Raw genomic sequence first — 21610 nt, forward strand, 5'->3', positions numbered from 1 at the left:
GTAAACGATTGAATAGCCTTTTGTTTTGACCTGAATCTCTTGATTAAGGGGGAGGAAGTGTGTGTGTTGTAGATTGACTTTAAATTTGATGGCTAATCTTTTGACAGCTAATCAGAACGAGTTTATAAGTACGGCAATACAGATATATCTAATGATGGAAACAGACAGTTTGACAAGGAGGAAGAAAAATTCAATACACAACAGGGGGAAAACTTAATCTGTTACAGCTCTGATACACAAGAGGAATTTCGTAGGACCAATATATCAAACAAGATTTTTTTTTGACAGTTCATGGCAGACCACTTATGTGTTTGACTTACATTTCACCTTGGTGTTCATTTCATTAAAAGAATTCTGACATTGGTTACTTTTAGGGTCTAACTATAATCTTAAAGAAGTAAGCATTTATAGGACATGATGGATTATGACCTACAGATAAATGGGTTTTATTGCAATGTCAAATTCTTATCCAGGTCAGGTAGTGCAAGTATTTATGTCAAATTTATGGAAATACCACATATTTAATGTTGCTTAATGATTATGAAGTTCAATATTAAAGAAAATGAATGAATGAATTGAGTTGATTGGGAATTAAGGTGGTTATAAGTTAGATATCATTCTTAGGAGAGGGGGGATTTCATAATTTGGCAGACTGATTGTATATAATTGTAAAGTAGTGCACATGTAGAAATAGAACCTGATTTTTAATAACATGGACTAGTACAGGATATATAGAAAGTAGTATATTTCTATGAGAAAGAAGAGGAATCTTTTGTTTAGTGCTGATCATCAAGTGTCTGCTGACAAGGCAGAATCAAACATGTGTTTGCAAACTTTGGAGAGGTTGGTAGTATTTGATGAGACCACTAACCATGCTAACGATCAGCGGGGTTAAGTGCTTGTACAGCTTAGAAATAGTTACCAGACACTTAGACAGAAACACTAACTCAAAAACCAGGGTCTGGATTGCTTCAACATTGAAATATTCACACACACACGGTCTAACAACATCAGCAGTGGTGATTTAGGGATTTTCCTAAAATTCTTTGTTATTTTTCACAATTTTACATAGTATATTCTTTGCAAAAATAAAAAAAATCATGTGATTTGGGAGATGGATTGAGAGTCGATTCTAACTAGCATCACGAGCATATAATACCATAAAAAAATATAAATGAGGAACTAATATTTAAAAATTTTACTATCTGGCAAAAAACTTATAAATAGATCTATATGAGCTGACACAATTTTATGTTGACTAAATGTCAAGTAATGAATTATAAAACACCTTTGTATATATTTTACAAACTTTCATACACCTTTGTAAAATGGGCAGACTATCACGCCTTTTATTCATAAAATTTATTTCTACACATCTCTTTGCCATGCATGATTAATTAACTTCTCTGCTATATCTGTTTTGGTAACAAGAATTTGTATGCTGCTGTCTACTGCTGTTTGTAATGTGTGACAGATGAGATTGGCTGTACTTTAATTAGATCATCAAAAACTCTTGCAAATTGCAAGAAGTAATAACAGGAAATAGAATGCAATGAAGCCAGCTCCCAACCAAAGTTCTCTTCTAAATTCCTCTGTGCCTGCCCCGAACATTTACTTTTAGGAAAACCAATTTTTCCATACATGTAGAAACAACAAATGTTTATAGGGTAAAAATTAGACCATAGCAAAGGGTATCTTGCATGGATTCCTGGATGATCAGATGATGATTGGGGTTCTTTGCCTGCTAATTTTTTGAGAGGGGAGGGGTATAAAAATGTGGGTTCTCTAATAAGTCTAGTGATGACCAACTCATTAGAGTAATTTCATCATTAGTACATGTTTATCAGGTTTATCAGTGGTGGTCATAGTTATTCCTGCTGAACATTATCTCTATTTTACTGGTGGTGGTGGTAGTTGCAGGTGTGTGCTTTGTTTTTCAGTAGGCAAAAGATTGTGTATTTATATTCATACCAAATTTTACTCAGCCTTGTGTGTTTTAGATTTCCAACACTTCTTTTATGCAGAAATATGTTAGTTGTATTAGCATCAAACTGTGTACTATGGCAATATTTTTCTACAGTATCAAAAAAAAAGAAGAATGAGTTTTTGGATGGCATGGTGAAATACGAGGGTTGTTAGAAAACTTCGCGGACAAAGTGAATTACGGAAAATCTGTTGTGTACTGTGAAGTATGACGTATGTCTGAATAAATTCCTTTATTTTGTTTATTTGTATGTAAAAAATCAGGTCCGTTTACTACAATCTTGAAATTTTACAACGATTTTTACTATGAGGTCAAGGGATTCATGGAGCAATCACTTGACGTAAGTCGACGTGACAGCCAGATTTCAACACGTTAAGCTTTGTTGCAGTTCATTAAATCTTTCATTTTTTTTTTTTTTTTATATTTTTCTTATCTTTTTTTCTACTCTAAAATTTAATATCTATATCAAGACATGTTACTTTTCTACTATAATGCAGAGCTGTTTACTCTTACGATTTCGCCGTATTTTATACGGATTTTTAGTACAAAATACGTCTCACCTTTTGATGTTATGAAAATACGGAAATCGGAAATACATTTGTTTGGAATTTCTCAGTTAGTTTTCGTTATGTTCGTTTTAGTTATCAGATTGATTGTAGGTTGTTTAACGCCCCTCTCTCGAGTCTTTCACTCATATATTTCTCAGTTAGTTTTCGTTATGTTCGTTTTAGTTATCAGATTGATTGTAGGTTGTTTAACGTCCCTCTCTCGAGTCTTTCGTTCATATGGACACCATCAATTGTCGGTGGAGAACTGCAAACTTTGTTTTTGTACAAAGAGCGGGGAGGGATCTTTTTCATGCCAGCACCTACTGCGACACGGAACCTCGGTTTGTACGGTCTCCATGTCTCACAGTGGGGTGAAGACGGAGATGGATATAACGAACAATATTCAATATCAAAGTCCATAAAACAATACAAAATATGAGCAGAGCACACATGGACCTCCGAAACATCAGAAGTGGGATCCGAACCCTCGATGTAAGGATCAAGTCCTTACTTCGAGACTCTAGAGCAGACGCTCTAACCACTGCGCCACGCGGGTGACTTAGTATTTAGAGAATCAGTCTTTACTTATAAATATATGTAAAATCAATGAAAAATGAAATCTCACTGGCAAATGCCAAATCTCACTGGCAAATGCCAAATCTCACGGACAAATTTCATCAAAATTACTGAAAAACATCGATATAGGTAAACAGGTCTGATAATGTCTTTTGTACTGATTCGGATATCAATGAGATCTTTGGGGGAAAAGTCAATGCAGTTAATCGATTAGGTATGGAAACGATGCAAATCCATACAGGCACAACGTCCATGCAATAAGGGGGTATTGAAGTATCGATGGAGTTCATCATTCAAAATGTTAATCCTTCCATTCTAATAAAGCTACAACCATTTAAAAACTTTTGTCCTTTGTATGTGTAGGAAATTCTCGGCAGCATCTTGCACATTTTGATCTCTTTTTAATCATTTTCCTGTCTGCATACATAATTTTCTGCGTATTGCAGTGATCCATGACGCTCAATGACGTTCCGATTTTCGGTTGTGTTTTTACGCGTTGATCATTTATAAATGGCTATAAAACAGTCATATACCCTGCAATAAGTTTCAAAATGTCTCCCAGTGATGTTTTTTGAATACTTTAGCGACAGGTAAAATATCATAAATCTCCTTGCCTTACAATAGTGCAATTTTTAATTGTGATATAGAGTCTATGTGATGTAAATGTGCCAAAATGAAGCATGCTCCGTGAAGCAAGTTTTATCAAAAAAAAAAAGCTGTATATTTTTGAATGATCACTGGAGAGCACCAAATTTTTGTATATCTATTGGAAAATAGGTTAAGATTTTATCCGGAAAAATTAACCGGTTTCGTGGAAAAAGCGCGCTCACAATAGAACTTGTCCGCGAACTTTTCTAACACCCCTCGTACACATACTGAATTGTAATCTGTAAAACAGGAGCCCTTTAGAAGCAAGAGCAGAGTCTGTGCATATTCCTCCCTCCCAGCATGGTTCACTGTTATTCCAGTAAATTGAGATCTTTGAGCTAATTGGAAAATAATCAGAAAGCTTTGTATTGTCTTTCCTGTTCCCTCTGTGCCTTCCGTTACTTTTTTTTACATTCTATGTTTTTATGCCCACAGCCACAAGGCAATAATTCCATGCTGGGTTTTGACCTTCGATCTGTATGCAAGGTGCACCAAAATTGATGTATGTTTATTGTCTAATGTGTCTTATACAATATGATTAGTGCTGGGTCTGTGATTTGATGAAAATGTAGCATGGAGTCTGATGCTTCAGAATCTTTTAAATTTCTTATTATCGATACCTGCATCAGTTTTTCATGTTTCGAGGACTTACCGGTAATAGGGAACCTTAATGTCTTTTATGTCTCTTTATCCAACATGCACTAATTACAATGTACTGTAACTCATCTCTTCCCCATATTTCTGGGGATTTACATCATTCAGTATTAGGTTTTTTATGATAAAGAAAAATCTTCTGGTTTATTCAGGTTTGCTTTTTCTCTGTAATCTGATAACTAATTTTCTTCTACTGCAAATTATATCAATTATTCCTGCGAGAAGAAGAATGGTGATGTATGAGAATTTTCTACCTTCCATTTAACTGATTTTGAACCATACTGGTTACTTCCTGATGATTAAAGATTAGTAGCTGTTTTGTTTTTGAGTCCATTTTTTTACCGTTATGACCCACTCCCACCTATTTTCCCCCTTGGAGAATTCCGGTTAAAGAGTAGTAGCTGTTTTGTTTTTGAGTCCATTTTTTTACCGTTAAGACCCACTCCCACCTATTTTCTCCCTTTGAGAATTTTGGTTAAAGATTAGTAGCTGTTTTGTTTTTGAGACATGTTTTTTACCCTAAGACCCACTCCCCCAGATTTCCCCCTCAGAGAATTCCATCTGTGTATATGAGTTATACATCTGTCATTGCCATGATGTATCTCCACAGTATTGGCAGATTATTCTGCTACATTAAACTACATCAATACAAATATTAATCAGCATTGAGGGAGAGAGAAAAAAATCCATTGTACATCAGGCCCTAAGCCTACTGTAGCTCAGCATGCATCAGTTCATGCCATGCTACATTTACTGACAGTATATTAAATACAATCGTTGTGTTTTACATATTACCCAAGATTTTTTTACATCATTATGGAAATATGGGTAATGAAGATGAATGCAGACCCTCAATTTATTCAGATCTAGAAATATTAGAAATGGCTATATATTTTTTTTGTGGACCAGTGCCAAAATAGTGGTTCAGGAAAAAAAATCTCGATTTCGTGAGCAGTTACTGGGAAATGGTTTTCCCTGAAGGGGAGAGTGAGAAATGGCTGTTGTACATGTATTGTCCATTTTCTGTCTTCTCTCTACCAGACCATTGGTCTCCATGGTTTTAACTAAAAAGTTGGAAGCACGATCTCATTCCACAGGAGTGGCCAGTTAATGAAGAGAGCAGTTGTAAAAGCCCCACTAGTAATGTAATGATTAGAAAACAATTAGTTTTGAAGGCAGCCCTGTGACTGGTGTAGATCCATACTAACTTCATTATAGACCTCAGAAACATGCATACTATACTAGCTCTGATGACTAGGCAGTGATCGGAGTTTATGTGAACATGAGTCATTTTTTTTTCGGCTGTACTTCGTTTAATATGTAGAAAGAGTACTTGGTTTGACCTTGAAAAATGTAAATACTTGTACCAACTCACAATGCACATACCATGAACAGCAATGTTGATTGTTTTCAAGTGTTTTATGTTTCTTTTTAATAATGGCATCTGCCTTAATTGTGATAAAAACAGTATTGAGTAACTGTATATATATATACATATGATATAGTGTATATGCGTTTTTGTCATATGTGTATGCCAGAATATCTGTATGAAAGCATTAATTACTGGTATACATGTATTACGTAATCCAAGATTACATTCTGTGATTGCAATGGGATTTTTTTTCTCTCTTTTTTTTTTTTTATCAATATACTGGTATTTATATTTTTTTCTTCTTTTATAAGTTTTGACAAGATATAGTTCCCCTCAATTTTGATATGAACACTTTTGACATCTTTTCAAGTATGTAGTACACATAGTGTACTGTTTATACCTTGAACCACAGTGCAAACTCTGATTACAATAAATTGTTACCTCATTTGGGTAGCTTTTATTTCTTGGAAGGAAGTTACAAGAAATTTCAGATTTACATTGTATAAGGAAACATATAGACTGAAGGATTTATTTGTGTTTCCTTATATACAGTATTGAGCAAGGCTAGTCAATGGTCTAATATTTCAAAATATCATATATATTACAAAATACAATAGCACTAGGCAATGGACTTATGTTACAATTTGTCACATTTTTGACTTTCTTTGAGATTGCCAAAATTTTCCACATTTCATTCAATACAGATAAAGGGAGATTATCACAAAATTTTGTTGTTGATTTCTTTGAGTTATCTTTCTTGCAGTGAATGTCAGTACATTAGAGTTTATGCTGTGTAAATTGTGTGCTGACTTTTAACTATAACAGTGAAATACTTTCAATTAAATAGTTTGATATTAGAATGATTTAATTCTTACTTCCTAATAGCACAATTTCAAGGTGATATTTTGTAACACATACAGTTTGAGGTGCAAACTTTTCTGCAAGAAGGAAATAACCATGAAATATAAGATGCGATTCAGCATATTTGTTAACTCAGTATTCAAAACAGTGCTAAAATTTGGAATGTAAATAGCACCTGTATTACTTAGGTACCTAGAAAACTTTCAGGAGCATGCAATCTAACAGTGGGACTCAGACAAGGTATACCTGCTTGTGTAAATACATTAAAAAAAAAATAAAATATATAAAGTTGCAGAATGTGTTCTGTACTCTGTATAAAATTTGAAGAAAAAAAATCCTTTTTTTACATTTCTTTAATTATCTTCCTTGTTTTCAGAAATACATAGTTTGCACGGGATTTTTGGACTAATAAAATAGACGAGGGTACTTATTTCTGCTCTAGTTAGCAGTTAGACTTAAATATGACACTTTCCATTATAATGCCTAGCTCATGAAACTAAAATTCTCTTACGTAAAATGTCTCTGCCCATTAGATGTGCATTTTGCATTGAGTTAATGAAGCAGTGAGAAGAGTGGGAACTGTTCTTTGATTTTCTTTATATATGAGTATGAATTTTGCATGTGAAAGAAACATCAAACAGATTGCTTGAGTCTGACAAACTCTTTGAACATATATAATTTTCTCTGTAGACTCTGGGTAACTCAGATCAAAGTCGGACACATTAACTGATGGTTTTGGTTTAAACAATATTTATTCATTATAAACTGAATGAAATTTTTGGGTAACAGTTTAGTTCATATAAATTAAGCCTATAAATACCCTCTCTATAAACTGCTCAATGGCCCTTATGCCAATATATCAAAATTTGTGATCTCCACCAGAAAAATCTATATGAGTGAAAAATTCTTGAGAGGGACATTAAACAGTATACAATCAATCATTTGAATTAAGAGATTTTCCCTCATTTCACCTCTAAATTCTACATTTACTATACTAGATATAAATGGTATAAAACAGTTTTCATGAACATTGGTTGCTTGTAAGTTGTGTATTTAAAGGATTTTTATGAACAAGTATTTGTGTTAAGCTGGCTGCAGTGAGCTTCCTGGATTAATGAGAAGATGAAAGCTAAGCCTCCAATAAGACTCCTTTATGTTAGTATGGAGTACAAAGGGCTTCAAACAAACAGTTCATAAGGAGGCTTTCTGAAGTTTTACTTGTACAACATCCTTGATTTAAAACAATTACAATCATGCAAGAAAAAAAAAGATATATATGCATAGCTTTCATTGTATCTAGACAAGCTCAGAAAGAGAGAAAGGGAGGGGGGTTACCCCTATATCTACATGAACATATACATGATAATGTCCAGCTCAGTTTTGCTGAAAATCCAAGCATTAAGTCCTTGGTTCTAACTTCTATGGCTAATTAGTCTGTATATTCTAGGTCTTAGTAATGTTAATTGCTGTAGGATTTATTGAATGACAATAGACACAAAATGACACTTATCATAATAGCCTACAGACTTTCTTAAAGACTCAGTCAAGAGAGCTTGTATATATATTATACTATTCATTAACATTATTAAAAAGTCATCAATACAATCTAGTGATTGAGAATGATTGACAGGCCAGATAATTATCTGCCAATAAATTGTTTAAGACTGAGATTATCTCCCCATGTTTACTATGTCTTGTAACAATGAATATCTCAGATAAGCTCTCCCGCTCTCTGAGGGGTGTTAATTAGGTGGAATGCTTGACTGACTATAGAGTGTTAGCCTACAAGGTTAGGCCTGTCACCCCTAGCGGGTAATAATGGACTAGTCTTGGTCGTTTGATCGTGACCCAGAAAACAATCACATTGAGAGGAGAAGACCAAGGGACTGAGTTGTGTATGTTTATATTGTCACAGAGGGATAGGGATTTTAGTGTGTCAATGTGGAACTAATTTTTTTAAAGCAGGAAATGATTCTGGTGCAGATATAAGCATTGTGTCAATAAGGGAGAACAGAGTGATGTTTTATTGATCCGAGGGTATAGAGTGTTTAAGACCCGGTGTTTAAAAAAATCACTTCTTCAGTATGCAACAGTTCATATAAGCCGTGTGTGCTAAACTCAAGATTTTCTCAGATGTCCTTATGAGCAAGTGATAATTTGAAGGATTATTTGATATTTACGAAATATTGTCATGGCTTCCCTGGGAAGCCTTCCCTTGGATAATCGACAGCTATATCTCAGTCGTCAAACATCTCTAAGGAGATCCAAACGCAAGTCCAGTGGTTTTGGAGGAAGTAAGTACATGGGGCACCTGTTCACACATTCATCTTAAAAAATTATTTGTGATTCTATCATAACTAAGTTACAAGGGGATTAAAATTGATCTTGAAATATCAAAGTTTAAGTGAAAAATGCAGTCAAAATTTTTTGAAGATATACGCTGGTACCATATACGCTAAGATATTGATGGAAATATTTCGATACCTTGCACATAATCAGTAGTAAAGATTTTTATATTCATACAAAGTTCTAGACATGTGTGTTGTCATGTAGAAGTGGGCATGTATTTTTTGTCTCTGTATGTAAGTTTGCGTACAAATTATGCAGAGAGACGACCATGATGAACTGGTTTAATGGTCATGACAGAGTATATTCCTGGCCTGTCTGTGACAGTTCCCTACATGTATATTCATTGTCAGTCTTTATAGACACATACTCTGTCTTATAGAGAAGTCACTGCTAGAAGTAACCTGCCAATACATAGGGATTTTTAAATCAATCTTTTATGAATGCCGACTCTGTCTTCTGGAATATATAGGCCATAATATAACCCGTAGAAAAATAATGTTTGGAATGAATGAATGAAACTTAATAGCTAGGGTACATATTTTTTCTATTCCAGTTTGTAAAGTTTTCATTCATTGATTCACACATGTTTTTCTACACATTCTTGCAGTTTTATATGGCAGATTGTGATCATGTCGAACAAATGCATGCATGTAACACTATTTAGAGGCTAAACAATTAACACAAGCTTGTAATCTAAAATGAGGATTTAGGCATTAGAGAAAACAGATAGACATCCACTTTAGCAGGAAATTAAGCACTTGATGAGATTGGGGCCCCATGTGGGGTGTAAGCAGACTCAGTAGGGGGTTTCCTAGTCATTAGAGAGGGATTATGTAAGAACACAGCTGGTATTACCCCCTTGGTGGACCTATTCAGACTTGTGAGAGAGAATTACTGTGTTAGTAAAATCTGTATGTGTAGTCTCCGGAGTTGGACAAGGCTGTTTTCTATATTTAGAATGAGGGGGAAACAGTCCCTCAATTTGGTTGCTACCTGCTGGAGTTTGCATCCGGAAATAAAAAAAATTAGATACTGGAAGGAAAAGGGGATGGAGATTTTGACTGTTTGTATCTCTGCTAGCTGACTCATTAAGATTTGCAGTTACCTCTTTTAACATGTTTAATAAATAGCTGTTAGTTTATGGGAAACAGAAAAGGTACCCTAATAAAGTGAACCTACTAACATAAATGTACTTTAATTGAAGTGCAATATCATTAAAGCTTCAGAATACATCACAAGATCAAGGGTGAAAAGGAGATGAACAAAAAATTGTAATTTATGGTTCATAAAATATGGCACTGATTCATTCAGAAATATTTATTTTAATGCTTCTCCAAACATTTCTTCAGCCATTCTTAGATATTTACTGTCAGAATTTGAGTGCAAACTTTATGTACTTTGGTCATGTTGATCTAACGTAGGTGGAAAATTAAAAAAGGAAGGTCAGTTTCCTTACTACATGACAAGATGGACTTATAGACATGAGTGAAGTCAAGAGAATGTGTTTATTAATGAAAACATGCAATAAAATTAAGGCAATAACCATGACTCAACAATGTTTTAACAACATTTAATATTAACACCATGCAAAGGTTAATATTTGGTTTTAAATGGGAGCAGTAAATAGGATCTAAAAAAGTTATCAAATGAAAGGAAAAAAACCACCTTGAGGCAACTATTTTGTTCTTTTACAAGTTGTACTTCACTTATCATCATTGCGTGTGTGTGTGATCTTTGTTGCATATTTTGGTCATTCATAATAAAAACAACAAACTTTAAAATGTTGATAGAATTGCGAGATGATGCAATTCAGACAGAGGTTAAATGTAAGTCTGCCCTGTTAGCGTGGGTTATTTTAGACGAACTGCGAGGGTTTTAAGGATTAATTTGATTGTATTTGAACAAAGGTGCTAATTCCTGGTGTTTTAGGAGCAGGACAATTTGATACCCAAGTTTAAAATGGAAATACATGAACCGCCAGATTGTCACATGATTAAATTCTATTGAGAGCTCAGTCCTTTTATGAATCTGTGTAGTCATTTGTGAAATTGTGTGTAAAAAAATAAGATAGGATAGCGATCTCATTCCTATATCTTTTTTGGCTATGTTCTTTACAAAGAATCGCTGTGATCTTCTTTGTAAATTGAATTTCGTAGGTGGTTTTAATTTACTACAGAAATGCAGCTTCCTGTTTAAGGCGGCATGCACCCATGCAGGTGCAGGTGGCTGTCATTTGAATTTATTGGCTGGTGCCCTTATAATGATAGATCTGTTGTATAACAAAAGTGCTATTGCAGAACTGTCTAAACCTAATTTGATAAATGATGCATAACGCTCACAATTTGTTATACTCCAATTTTTTTTCCATTCCCAAGCTGCATTCTTTCTGAAGTTGTGTAGGATTGGTTTTATCGTACAATAGAAAAACTGCATGTGCATGCATAAATTTTGCACGGACATGAACATTCATCAAAGTAATTGACTGCATTGAATAATAACAGGGGAAAAAACTTAACCTTGATGGGATTCATTTGTCAAACTGCTATCATGATTATGGAAAATCTCTTGTTTTTATTTGTCTGTTATTGATAACTGCTGTTTGTATCATGATATATGGTAACAAAGGCAGTGAACATTAAATGAAAATCTGTTTCTCACTAATCCCTAATCAGCTGTTTTTATGCATTAGCTTGGAGATGTGTGTATCACATCAGGGCTACTGCACTTCTGTGCCCTATCGGAGTTATTAATCTGGTTACCTGACAAAATAACAAGCCCTCTCTAATTACTCCAAGTTTTTTTAAAAGGATTTTTTTCTGTAGGAGAAAGAATTTTAAATATTTGATTTTTATGTCATTCAGAAAGAAATTGTCCAAGTTGATGATTTTATGGATTCCATTCAGAATTTTATGTGTGTCATAAACAAAAACAGTAGATTATTGCAAGACAACACGATACATGTTAAATCGAAAGATGATACATACATGCCAACTTTTGAAAATTCCCATGGGGGATTTAGCGCGTGACGACAATTTTCAAAGCTTTAAATTCGCGACATTTTGTCGTGAAATTAAATAATTATTAAATGATTTTTTTTAAATTAATAATATTGATATCACTTATCAATAAAACTCAAGGATTAATTTAACACAAAAAATGTTTTTCTTTCCAAAATTGAAATATTTTTGCTAAAATAGGTGAGAAGGTATTTAGTTACATATATAAACAACTTTTTTTTCTACCAGGACAGAATTTAGTGAAAAATTGAAAATTGTACAAATTTAAAATCATTTTTTTTCAAAGGCTAAAAATAAATGAGGTATTGATACTGTCAAGTCCTGTTTCTAGAAACATTTTTTTTATTTATATTTCAATTAATTGGAAATTCTAATAAGATATTAAATTTACAGAAATTTATACCACATATCCAAAACAGAATTATAATTTTTTTTTACAGTCATGAAATTTGTCAGGCTTGATGGTGCCATGTGATGTGGGTATTTATTAAGTTACATAGACATTTTTTTGGGAGAAGGGAGGGAAAAGAAATTTATATTTTTAATAAAATGACAAACAATTATCTTGTTAATCTGTGTGTTTCACCTTGCATACCCTTTAAAACTAACAAGGTTGCTTCTTGCACCAGTGGACAACTGCGCGCATTCAAGCGTGAAGTATATATCTGAAATATCTGTGTGCATTGAATCTGACATTGTTATCCCGATTGTCAAAATTCAGCGGTAGGGAAACTTAAAATCGGAAATTTTGGCGATTTTTTTTTCAAATCGGGAAATGGGTGATATTGTGGATGTGGATTCCATTCAGAAATACAGAATTCCACCATTAAAGAACACTTGCATATTTTATATATATCAAATACCGAAACAGTGGGGCGCAAGACAACACCATGATATATCAACGTTAAAAAGAAGTGATAAATATTTTATTAATATGTATATTGTTGTGCAATAGTATAGTGCTTTGAAGTGCTTTCATGATGATAGATCATGAGACCCACAGTAAGTTTGTATAAGTAGGCAGAGGGTCGTCACTCACACGAGTGTGACTCAAAACTGACTCACCCAGAATCACAGGAAGACAATAGGGGGCACCTACTCGTGTATTAATACACAAATAAAGCCACACTGCTCATCAAAGAGGGCAGCGAGAATAGTAAACACAAACAAACCCACAAAGTGCAAACACGACAGTCAGAGATCATGGAAAAAGGTTAAACATCTTTATATTTATTTTTGATATATATTTATCATGTCTATATTATATTTTTTTTCCTTGTTTTTTTTAATTAGTTCACTTTAATTGCTTTTAAAATTTTGCAGGAAGGAAGAAAATGAACTTATGACTGTCAGAGTTAATTATTTAGGATCATGATTAAAATACTCTAGTGCATACTTTATTTGACAATATATGTAGCCTAAGAGATGATATAAAGTTATAACAAGTAGTTTTTGTGACTTGCATATTTTTCCATGCTTTGCTTCAATTTACACATTCAAGTTTGTACACTGAAATTTTTACTTAATCACCCCCCGAGTTGTGACCGTGAATATTTGCCTACCTGTTGATGAGAAATGAGCTACACGGCCAGGTGTAGCAGATTTTTCTTCTCATTAATCTACGTCATATTAAGATTTTCCTTGATACTTTCCAGACCTAAGAAAATGTTTATTTGTATGTATACACTGTATACATTCTTCATAACTAAATATACAGCCAGGCTAATTCATCGTGAGTTACCTGTATTGCCTACTTAGCATCTGTCATAGTATTGAGGTGTATAAACCTCACATGAAGCTGGAAGATATAGCTTGAGCTTTATAGAGTTGGAAAGCAGCATATTAGTTTTTCAGAATGAATTGGTAAATTATAAGTATGAGTTAAATACTGTCAACATGGATCTCCCTATTGATAGAAATGAAGGTCTCATGTGATACATGAGCTTCCACTTTTTATAAGTACAATTTTTAACTATAACTTTAAAACATAGATGTCAAGTTGAATCTCATTTTTTTTTTTCCAAAAGTAAGTAAAATTGTGTTTTAAATAGTAAGAAAAATAGTCTGGGCTCTTAAGGATTAGATATATAGACTTTTCTGACACCTGGTTTTGGTTAAAATCTATGACTTGCATGTTATTTAAGCAAATACAAAGGGAGATAAATCAGAGTTGGCATTTCTACAAGCGAATTGGTCAATGGACCATGGTGGGAACTTTAAAATAAGTATGTACCAGTTTTAAAGATACAGCAAGTGATTCCTCCGGATATTCAATTTTTTTTTTGTAAATATTGATTCTCAGAGACTATAAGGAAGTTATTGCACAAAGCAGACAAATGCATGATACACATTTAATTATATTTAATAAAAAAAAAAATAATTGTACAGTTTCCTTCATAACTAAAGGAAGTACAGGTGCAATATGGCATGTGGGTGGAATAAAGAATGAGCTGCTGACCCATCTGGAGATTGTTTTCCTAACCAGTGATATCATCAAAGTTCTTCAGCTGCTGTATAATTTCAAAAAGATATAGATAGGAATATTATCTGCTCTGGCTGACTTTAAAACTGAAAGTTTTAATTTGAAAATGCTCGTTAATATATTTGAAATGCACACAGTAGATGCCATGTTGATGAGAGGAGAATTACAAAATGTAGTGGATGGGAATGTGTCTTTATTAATTTGCTGTAGGAGGAAGCTCCACAAATTGAATCTCAGATGATTGAGGCTGAGCAGTACAAATCATTCCTGGGAAAATTAACACATGGATTCCTTGGCTGTTCACATGACCTTCTGACCTTTGGGGCAGACGAGCTGCTCTTTTTGGGAAGGCTAATGACAGGAAAATGAAGAAATTCACAGCCTCCCAAACAAATTCAATAATTCTCTGAGAATTTCCCTTTCTCCTCCGGGCTGATCAGCCGTAGTATTAGATCGGGGTCCTGGTAGTGAATTCATTTGTCTTCTAGCCTAGGAGGCCGTTTTCTTTTCTTCCATATCAATAAACATGGGAATGCTTCACCAGGTTATTTATATGATGTCTCTTACTTTTTGATCAGCAGTGGAATTAGGAATGCAATTGGATCTTTTTCATATAGAAAATAATAGTTCATGCAAATATTAAGCTCATGATGTAAAGCAGCCCACATCACCAAGAACAAGAGCAGTAGGAGTCACTTCTGTCATTATGGAGTGGGGCTTATAATTTCTATCAATCCTTAATTGTAAATATTGTTGGTAAAACTGAGGATTTTGACATGCTTGTAATTATATATTTATTTAATTTGTTGCTTAGAAATTGTCAGTTACTGATCACAATTATACTACATGCATAGCTATATTATATTTGCACAAGGTAGCAAAGGGAAGTAATTTTTTTATTTCCATTTTATTTTTTTTTTATGTTTATAAATTCTATCAGAATAATGACTAAAATTTTCACTTCCGGTTTTGTTATGCCCCAGAGTCGGATAAAGGCTCAGAGACCACAAAAGCTGGAGCAGAAGTTTTACTTGTTTTTTTTAAACATTGGTTTTTGTTTTTCGATTTCTGCATTCAAAATGGCGCTATATAGGGGTAAAAAATTAGAACACCTAAAATAGCGAAAATTTCAGATATTTTCCTTTTTATCTTGAAAACTAAAAATATTTTGTTAAGACATGTTGAATGAAAGTTGTGCATAATTACAAGCGTTTTCATTTGAAATCATTAAAAAGGGGCTGGCCCCTAAAATTAGGGATCTAGGGTCCTTGAAAGATTTTGTTTAATATTCAAAAAGTATTGAGAATTTATAATACATCAAATAAGCAAAGTTGTTCAAAATGTCAAGCTTTATCTAATGAGGTTGTCAAAATATGGTCACTTGTAATTCAAAAATTGCATATTTTTGTTGTTCTTGACAGGTTTTTGGATATCATATGTCACTGGAAGCTTAAATTAATGACTTGTCTGCAAAAATGAACATAGATTAATAAGCCATTTTTGACTTCATTAAATGAAAGTAACTTCCGGTTGACCTACTCGTTGCTTTGCAACGAGCTCGGCTCTAGTTTTATTTCCATTTTATTTTTTTTTATGAATCATCAAGTTCAGTGAGCAGAGTCTTGTCTTTTTAAAATTGCCTATAAACTGCCTTTTCTTTTCATTGAAAATTACTTACAATTCCCATACATTTAACTAATATGGTATGTAATTTTCACCCCCTGATTATAATGTCTCTGCTAGATAATTTTGATAAATGCCTTGCTTTGACACCTTTGGGATTAGTTTGGTGTGAAGATTACCAGTGTTTTGACATATACCTGTAAATGTGTTTTATCTGTAAATGGCACATTCCCATGAAATCTCTCAAATACTGGACAGACAGATAGCTTTAGTTAAGATCAATGTTTACACCCTAGGGGGCATATGGCATTGTAAGTTTGGGTAAAAGACTGAGACATGGAGAAAACTAGTTTATAGACTTTTTTTGACAGTATAGATTGTCTTTGGCACAAGGAACTTTATTTATTGCCATATTTTCCCTTGAATATGATGTTTTAGCGTCGCTAAGTATGTTGTATGTTTGATGTATTGAAGTCAAACATGGCACTTGAACTCGAATTGAACAAAATCTATCTCAAAACTCCGACTTGCTTGCTTAAGCTGCCAGTATATCTTCCCAGGTAGTTCTCATTGCATAATTTGAATTTTAAAATTAAAAAAGATGGATTTTACTGTACTGAAATATTGATTGTACTCGTTGATGCACTCCAAGGTGTCTGATAATGAAGAGATAGAAAAACCACACCCAAGACTCAAACAGAACACTACAGTGTGGTAATCTGCTTAGGGCTTCTTGCATTACAAGATGATTTATTTTTTTAATGTCACCCAACTTATTTTTTGATGACAGAATTAGAATAAGAATACACTGTTTAAGGGTCACATAAAGGCCACATATATATATTGTAGTTCAACTTATTGATAAAATGGCCCTTTATTGAGACTTGTATCATTTGATCTGTCAGTGAAAAAAAAAGCTCAAAAAACGAAAAATGAGAAATGAATATCAATGGCTTTAATGCTGTTTGATGACATGTTGTTGACCACTTTATGTCCTGGGGAAGATCTGTATGAGATAACATGGCTGTAGTGTAGAGAGTGTCTGCCGTCTGCTCAGGGGGGTGGTTAACATCGGAGAGGGATTACACTGTACCAGACTCAAACAGGAAAACACTTAGGTGGAAATAATTGTGAAATTAGAAGGAAGTTTTAATTGTGATGAAGAGGACTAAGAGTCTTCAGAGCTTTGGGCAGATTGTACAATATGTAGATACTTATTGTATGGAATATTGATTTTTGAATTAACTGGAATTGTTAGCCTTTTAGTTGTTCTAAGGGTCTTTGTTTTCCTGTGACTGCCATTGACATAGTGTGTTAGCCCATGTGTTCAGTTCAGAGCGGCTTTAATTGGATTAGGGGCTCTGTCACTTTTCACTGTTGTGGTACTGAGGTTGATCTATTTACTCTAGATCTATGTGACATTGATGGACACACAGTTGATGTTTACTGTACCTAGATCAGACATCTAACCCCCACTTCACTTCAGAGGAAGTGTATCAAGACATATCAACGCCAAGACGGGGATACATTTCTCTGCGGTTTTACAAGGGAGGATATGCGGGTTTACAAGCATTTGTAAACTTACACAAGTTTAGAAACCATTCGACATTATAGGTGGAAGAGATTGGAAAGCGCACTTCAAAATACAGAGGATTTTTCAATCATTCCTCAGGATTTCTTTAGCTGAGTTTTGTATGTGGAGGTTCTATACCCCTTTTCTCTGTGTTATTATTCGATCAGCATTGAATAATAATCCCAATGTGATATACAGACCTGGATGTTATAGAAGACAGTGAGAGGATTCTCAATCTGTTCCTTGGCAGGGTGATAGGAAAACCTGGCTAAGTGTAGCAGGAAAAGCCCTGATAACAAAATGATTTGTGGGGAGATGTAAAAAAAAAAAAAAGTCTTACCGATCCAAAATCATGATAAGATATTCTTCATCTGCATCTGTACTGCTGCACTGAAATATTAAAATCTTCAAAGTGGATTGGATAAACTCAGTTTCTGGGAAGTCAGAGAGAGGGAGAACATACAGTGTTGGCTGGTGTGTCATTCTATATTCCTCAGATCTTTAAGGCCGTATGGCCCTCATTCCTAACAGAGAGAGGATTTGGTGTGTATGTGGTTTTATGCTGGGGATCGATTTCGATTGAGATGTGAGATATTGGGGCTAAATTACATTTGGAATTCATTCATTGTGTATTGAGTTCCTGTTGGTAAAGAAACAAAATTTGGGGGGAGAGAGAGATTTGATTTTCACTCTCGCTGAGTACTGTCTGGTCGTATGAGGAAGCGGTGCGCTGTTGGCAGGGAGTTCCACAGTCAATACGTGATTAGCAGACAATGTTTACACTGTTGGAATGACTTTTCATTCATAATTGCCAGAGTGGATTACTCAATGAATGGGTTCATCACTTCAGGCGTGAATATTGAGTGCATTTTTACACCAGATGTATTGATTACCAAAGTTTTCTTTTTAAAATTTTTTTAAAGTACACTGGATATAATTGGGCTACCTAATTAACTGTTAATTAGTGTGTGTTTTGCATTGTGAAATCTTAGCTGCGTTAAATTTTAAAAATGCCAGCTCGTCAAAGAACCTCTTCTCTTTTTGCCTGTACTCGGCCTATGGATGTAGATTTTGTCCCAGGGAGGATCAAGGTCATTGGTAAGAGTGTTGTAGTTATATAGATAATGGACAAGTCTAGTGTCTCTGGTAGTGAAATCTTTTTTGTCTCTGTCCATGCACTGACTGTTTATTGAATGCCTAAGGAAGGAGAGAGTGCAAGACATAATATTTTATGACTTTTGATTGTCAAAATAATGTACTTATAGTAAAAACTGGTGTTTTTTGGAAAATACCTTCACTTTTTTAGTAGTATCTAAATGAAGGGAAAATCTGTTGCTGTTCATGGCTGATTATATCACTTTTTGTCCAGGGATATACATTTTATGGATTTTGTAAAAGTGTTATATACACTCACTGAGAAATTATTTTTTGCCAGTCTAAGTAAATTCTAGAATAAATGTTCAACCATGCAGGTCTAAAGTTATAGTGTACTAGATGGCATTGTAAACTGTTGGAATGTACAGTGTAGGACTATTGACCTTAGGGTAAAGGGTAGGAACATTGTGTGACCCAGAAACAATACCAGCTGTATGTAAAAGAAATGTGATAGAGGAATGATTCACATCACGGATTACTGAACAATTTAATATTTTTATGTTCCCCCACGAGGAACAATTGGAGTCCAAGGGTAATGGTGCATTAGGCAAATACAGTTGAAAAAGAGAGTGAAAATTTTTGAATTTTTATCCATCTGTTACATTAAGTGTAGTAGATTGTATACGAGCATCAGGATATGGAATTTGATTGAGCAGATTTCCAATGGTCACAACACAATTCCCTAAATTTTGTATCTAAGTTGGGATCATATTTATTTTAAACATCAGATTTCACATCAGGTTGCTTTTGATTTTAAATTAAGTCAATAGCTATAAGGATGTAATTTTAAGTTTTATTTACAAATGAGATAAGCTTTATTAATGAAGATATATGACACACCTCTAGTGAGATAATTATCTATTCTAGGATAAGACAAGAGAGATATGATAAGACAAGAGAGACTCAGTACTTACAAGCTGATGTGTGATTTGTTCCTTGAAATTTGGCCAATTTTAAGACCACCTCTGTCTGTGACTAAGATTTGTGGTTAGCTCCCTTTGTTCTTGTCGACCAAGGGAGTAGATCATATAGTATATACATGATATATATAAAGTCTCAATAATAAGTACAAACACAGGATGGGCCTTAAACCCTCTCTAATGTCTTATTAGTTGAGTCTTGTCTCCTCACTCACACATAAATCATGGATATTACATTGTCAGGCTAAATGAAATAGAAACTAGAAAAAACAATTTCAAGCTATTTCTCTCTGCTCATATTTTACTGACAAAGGGATTGCTTATAGTTTTATTAAAAGGTAGAGGGCCTAGCTATGAAAATGGGTGAGATGAATTTATATTTAATAGTAGAAATGAGGTTAAGCTAGTGTAAATGAAACTCTAGAGGAGCAGATTGCCTCAACTTGTAACGTCTCAGTACTAGTGTCTGAAAAATCCTATGGCATATATACCATTGATGTCAGTATTGTGATCTCCAATACAAGGCCAATTTGAAAATATGTGACCTTTTTACTTGCAGATTTCTACATGATAGATCTGCTGTAAAATAAAAAATTAAGAATATGAACTTCTTTTGTTATTATACCAACTGAAAAATGTTCCACTTATTTGATATCAATTCTTTCATTTGGAGAATTTTTTATAGCCATTTTGATACATCGATCATTAGGAATATTAAATCATATTCGTATTTTTCCCCTGGTGCACATTTTGACCAATGATGTTGTTCTGTTTACAGATGTACGGAGCCAGCTTAACGAACAACTCAAATGTCTGGAAAATCGCCTGGAGATCCAGGTTGCCATGGTTACAGAACTCCAGGACTTTTTCAGGAGGCTATCGGAAGTGGAAATGGACTACGCCAGAAATCTAGAGAAACTGGTCAAAAACACAAAATTACGCCATAGGCAGGAAAAACAAAAGTAAGCTTAGGATATTTTGGATGGAATGACATTATATGCAGTTATATGTATAGCAATTAGCAAAAAAATCACTTTTCTTTAAATATTACATTTTTTTCAAGTTAGGAAATACAGATACTTTATTTGATATAAAACAGTAAACTCATTGTGGATGTGTGTTTTTTTAATCTCCAAAATTAAAACACCAAGCAGCACTTCAAATTAAAATCATAAATTTTAACATATTCCAATCTGAACCTGATTTATGTATGACCTTGACCTGTGTTTTATCTTTACCTTGACCTTTACAGGAGGGAACACTGGTCATTATTCTCCACATTCACAACATGGCAGCAGGTCCTGGACATAACAAAGAAGGAGTCGCGGGACCACCAGACCCTGAGTGAAATCTACGGCAATCAGATGGTACAGCGCTTCAACACCATCATGGACAACTCACAGAGGATTCACAGGAGTGTAAGTTATAACAAAGTCACAAAAGTGTAGGTTATAAATTAGTCAAAAAGTATTAGTGGTTATAAAAGCAGTCACAAACTTGTAAGATATAGAGCTGTACAAAAAGTGTAAGTTATGTAGCAGTCACAAAATTGAAAGTTATGCATCCAAAAATCAGAACATTTTCCCTCATTGAGCCTCTAGGGCTCATGAAAGACTCGGCTAACAGGCAGTTCATATATAGCATGGTGTTAGAAGGGCTCTGATATTTTCAAGTTCACTGAAATATATAAGATTTATTTTATGGAAAAACAGACAAAAAACTTTCTCAAAATAATGTTTTCATTTCATGACATAAAAAATCTCTATCTTGGAGATTTGAGATCAGTATTGATACAGAATGAAGCCTCCCCAGATCCCATTACAAGAAGCTTTAGTAAGGGGTTGGTTA

The 21610-nt window shown here is 34.0% G+C and overlaps 1 protein-coding gene across 6 annotated transcripts in view; it reads left to right on the forward strand.

The window, feature by feature from the left end:
- Positions 1-21610, forward strand: part of LOC134280425 (SLIT-ROBO Rho GTPase-activating protein 1-like) — a 45513-nt gene that overhangs the window by 1217 nt on the left and 22686 nt on the right. For 2 of the 6 annotated variants that reach the window (XM_062762837.1, XM_062762839.1), the window contains exons 1-3: positions 8476-8937; positions 20541-20724; positions 21015-21180. In XM_062762837.1, the coding sequence (XP_062618821.1) occupies positions 8835-8937; positions 20541-20724; positions 21015-21180 (453 nt within the window). In that variant the 5' untranslated portion in view covers positions 8476-8834. Of the gene's footprint in view, positions 1-8475; positions 8938-17872; positions 18786-20540; positions 20725-21014; positions 21181-21610 lie in introns of those variants that run through there. The other 4 variants (XM_062762838.1, XM_062762840.1, XM_062762842.1 and 1 more) reach the window with 4 other exon arrangements.

Source organism: Saccostrea cucullata, unplaced genomic scaffold (genome assembly GCF_032062105.1).
Source record: "Saccostrea cucullata isolate Sc308-1 unplaced genomic scaffold, CSIRO_AGI_Scuc_v1 ctg637, whole genome shotgun sequence".
In the NCBI taxonomy this organism is placed as follows: domain Eukaryota; kingdom Metazoa; phylum Mollusca; class Bivalvia; order Ostreida; family Ostreidae; genus Saccostrea; species Saccostrea cuccullata.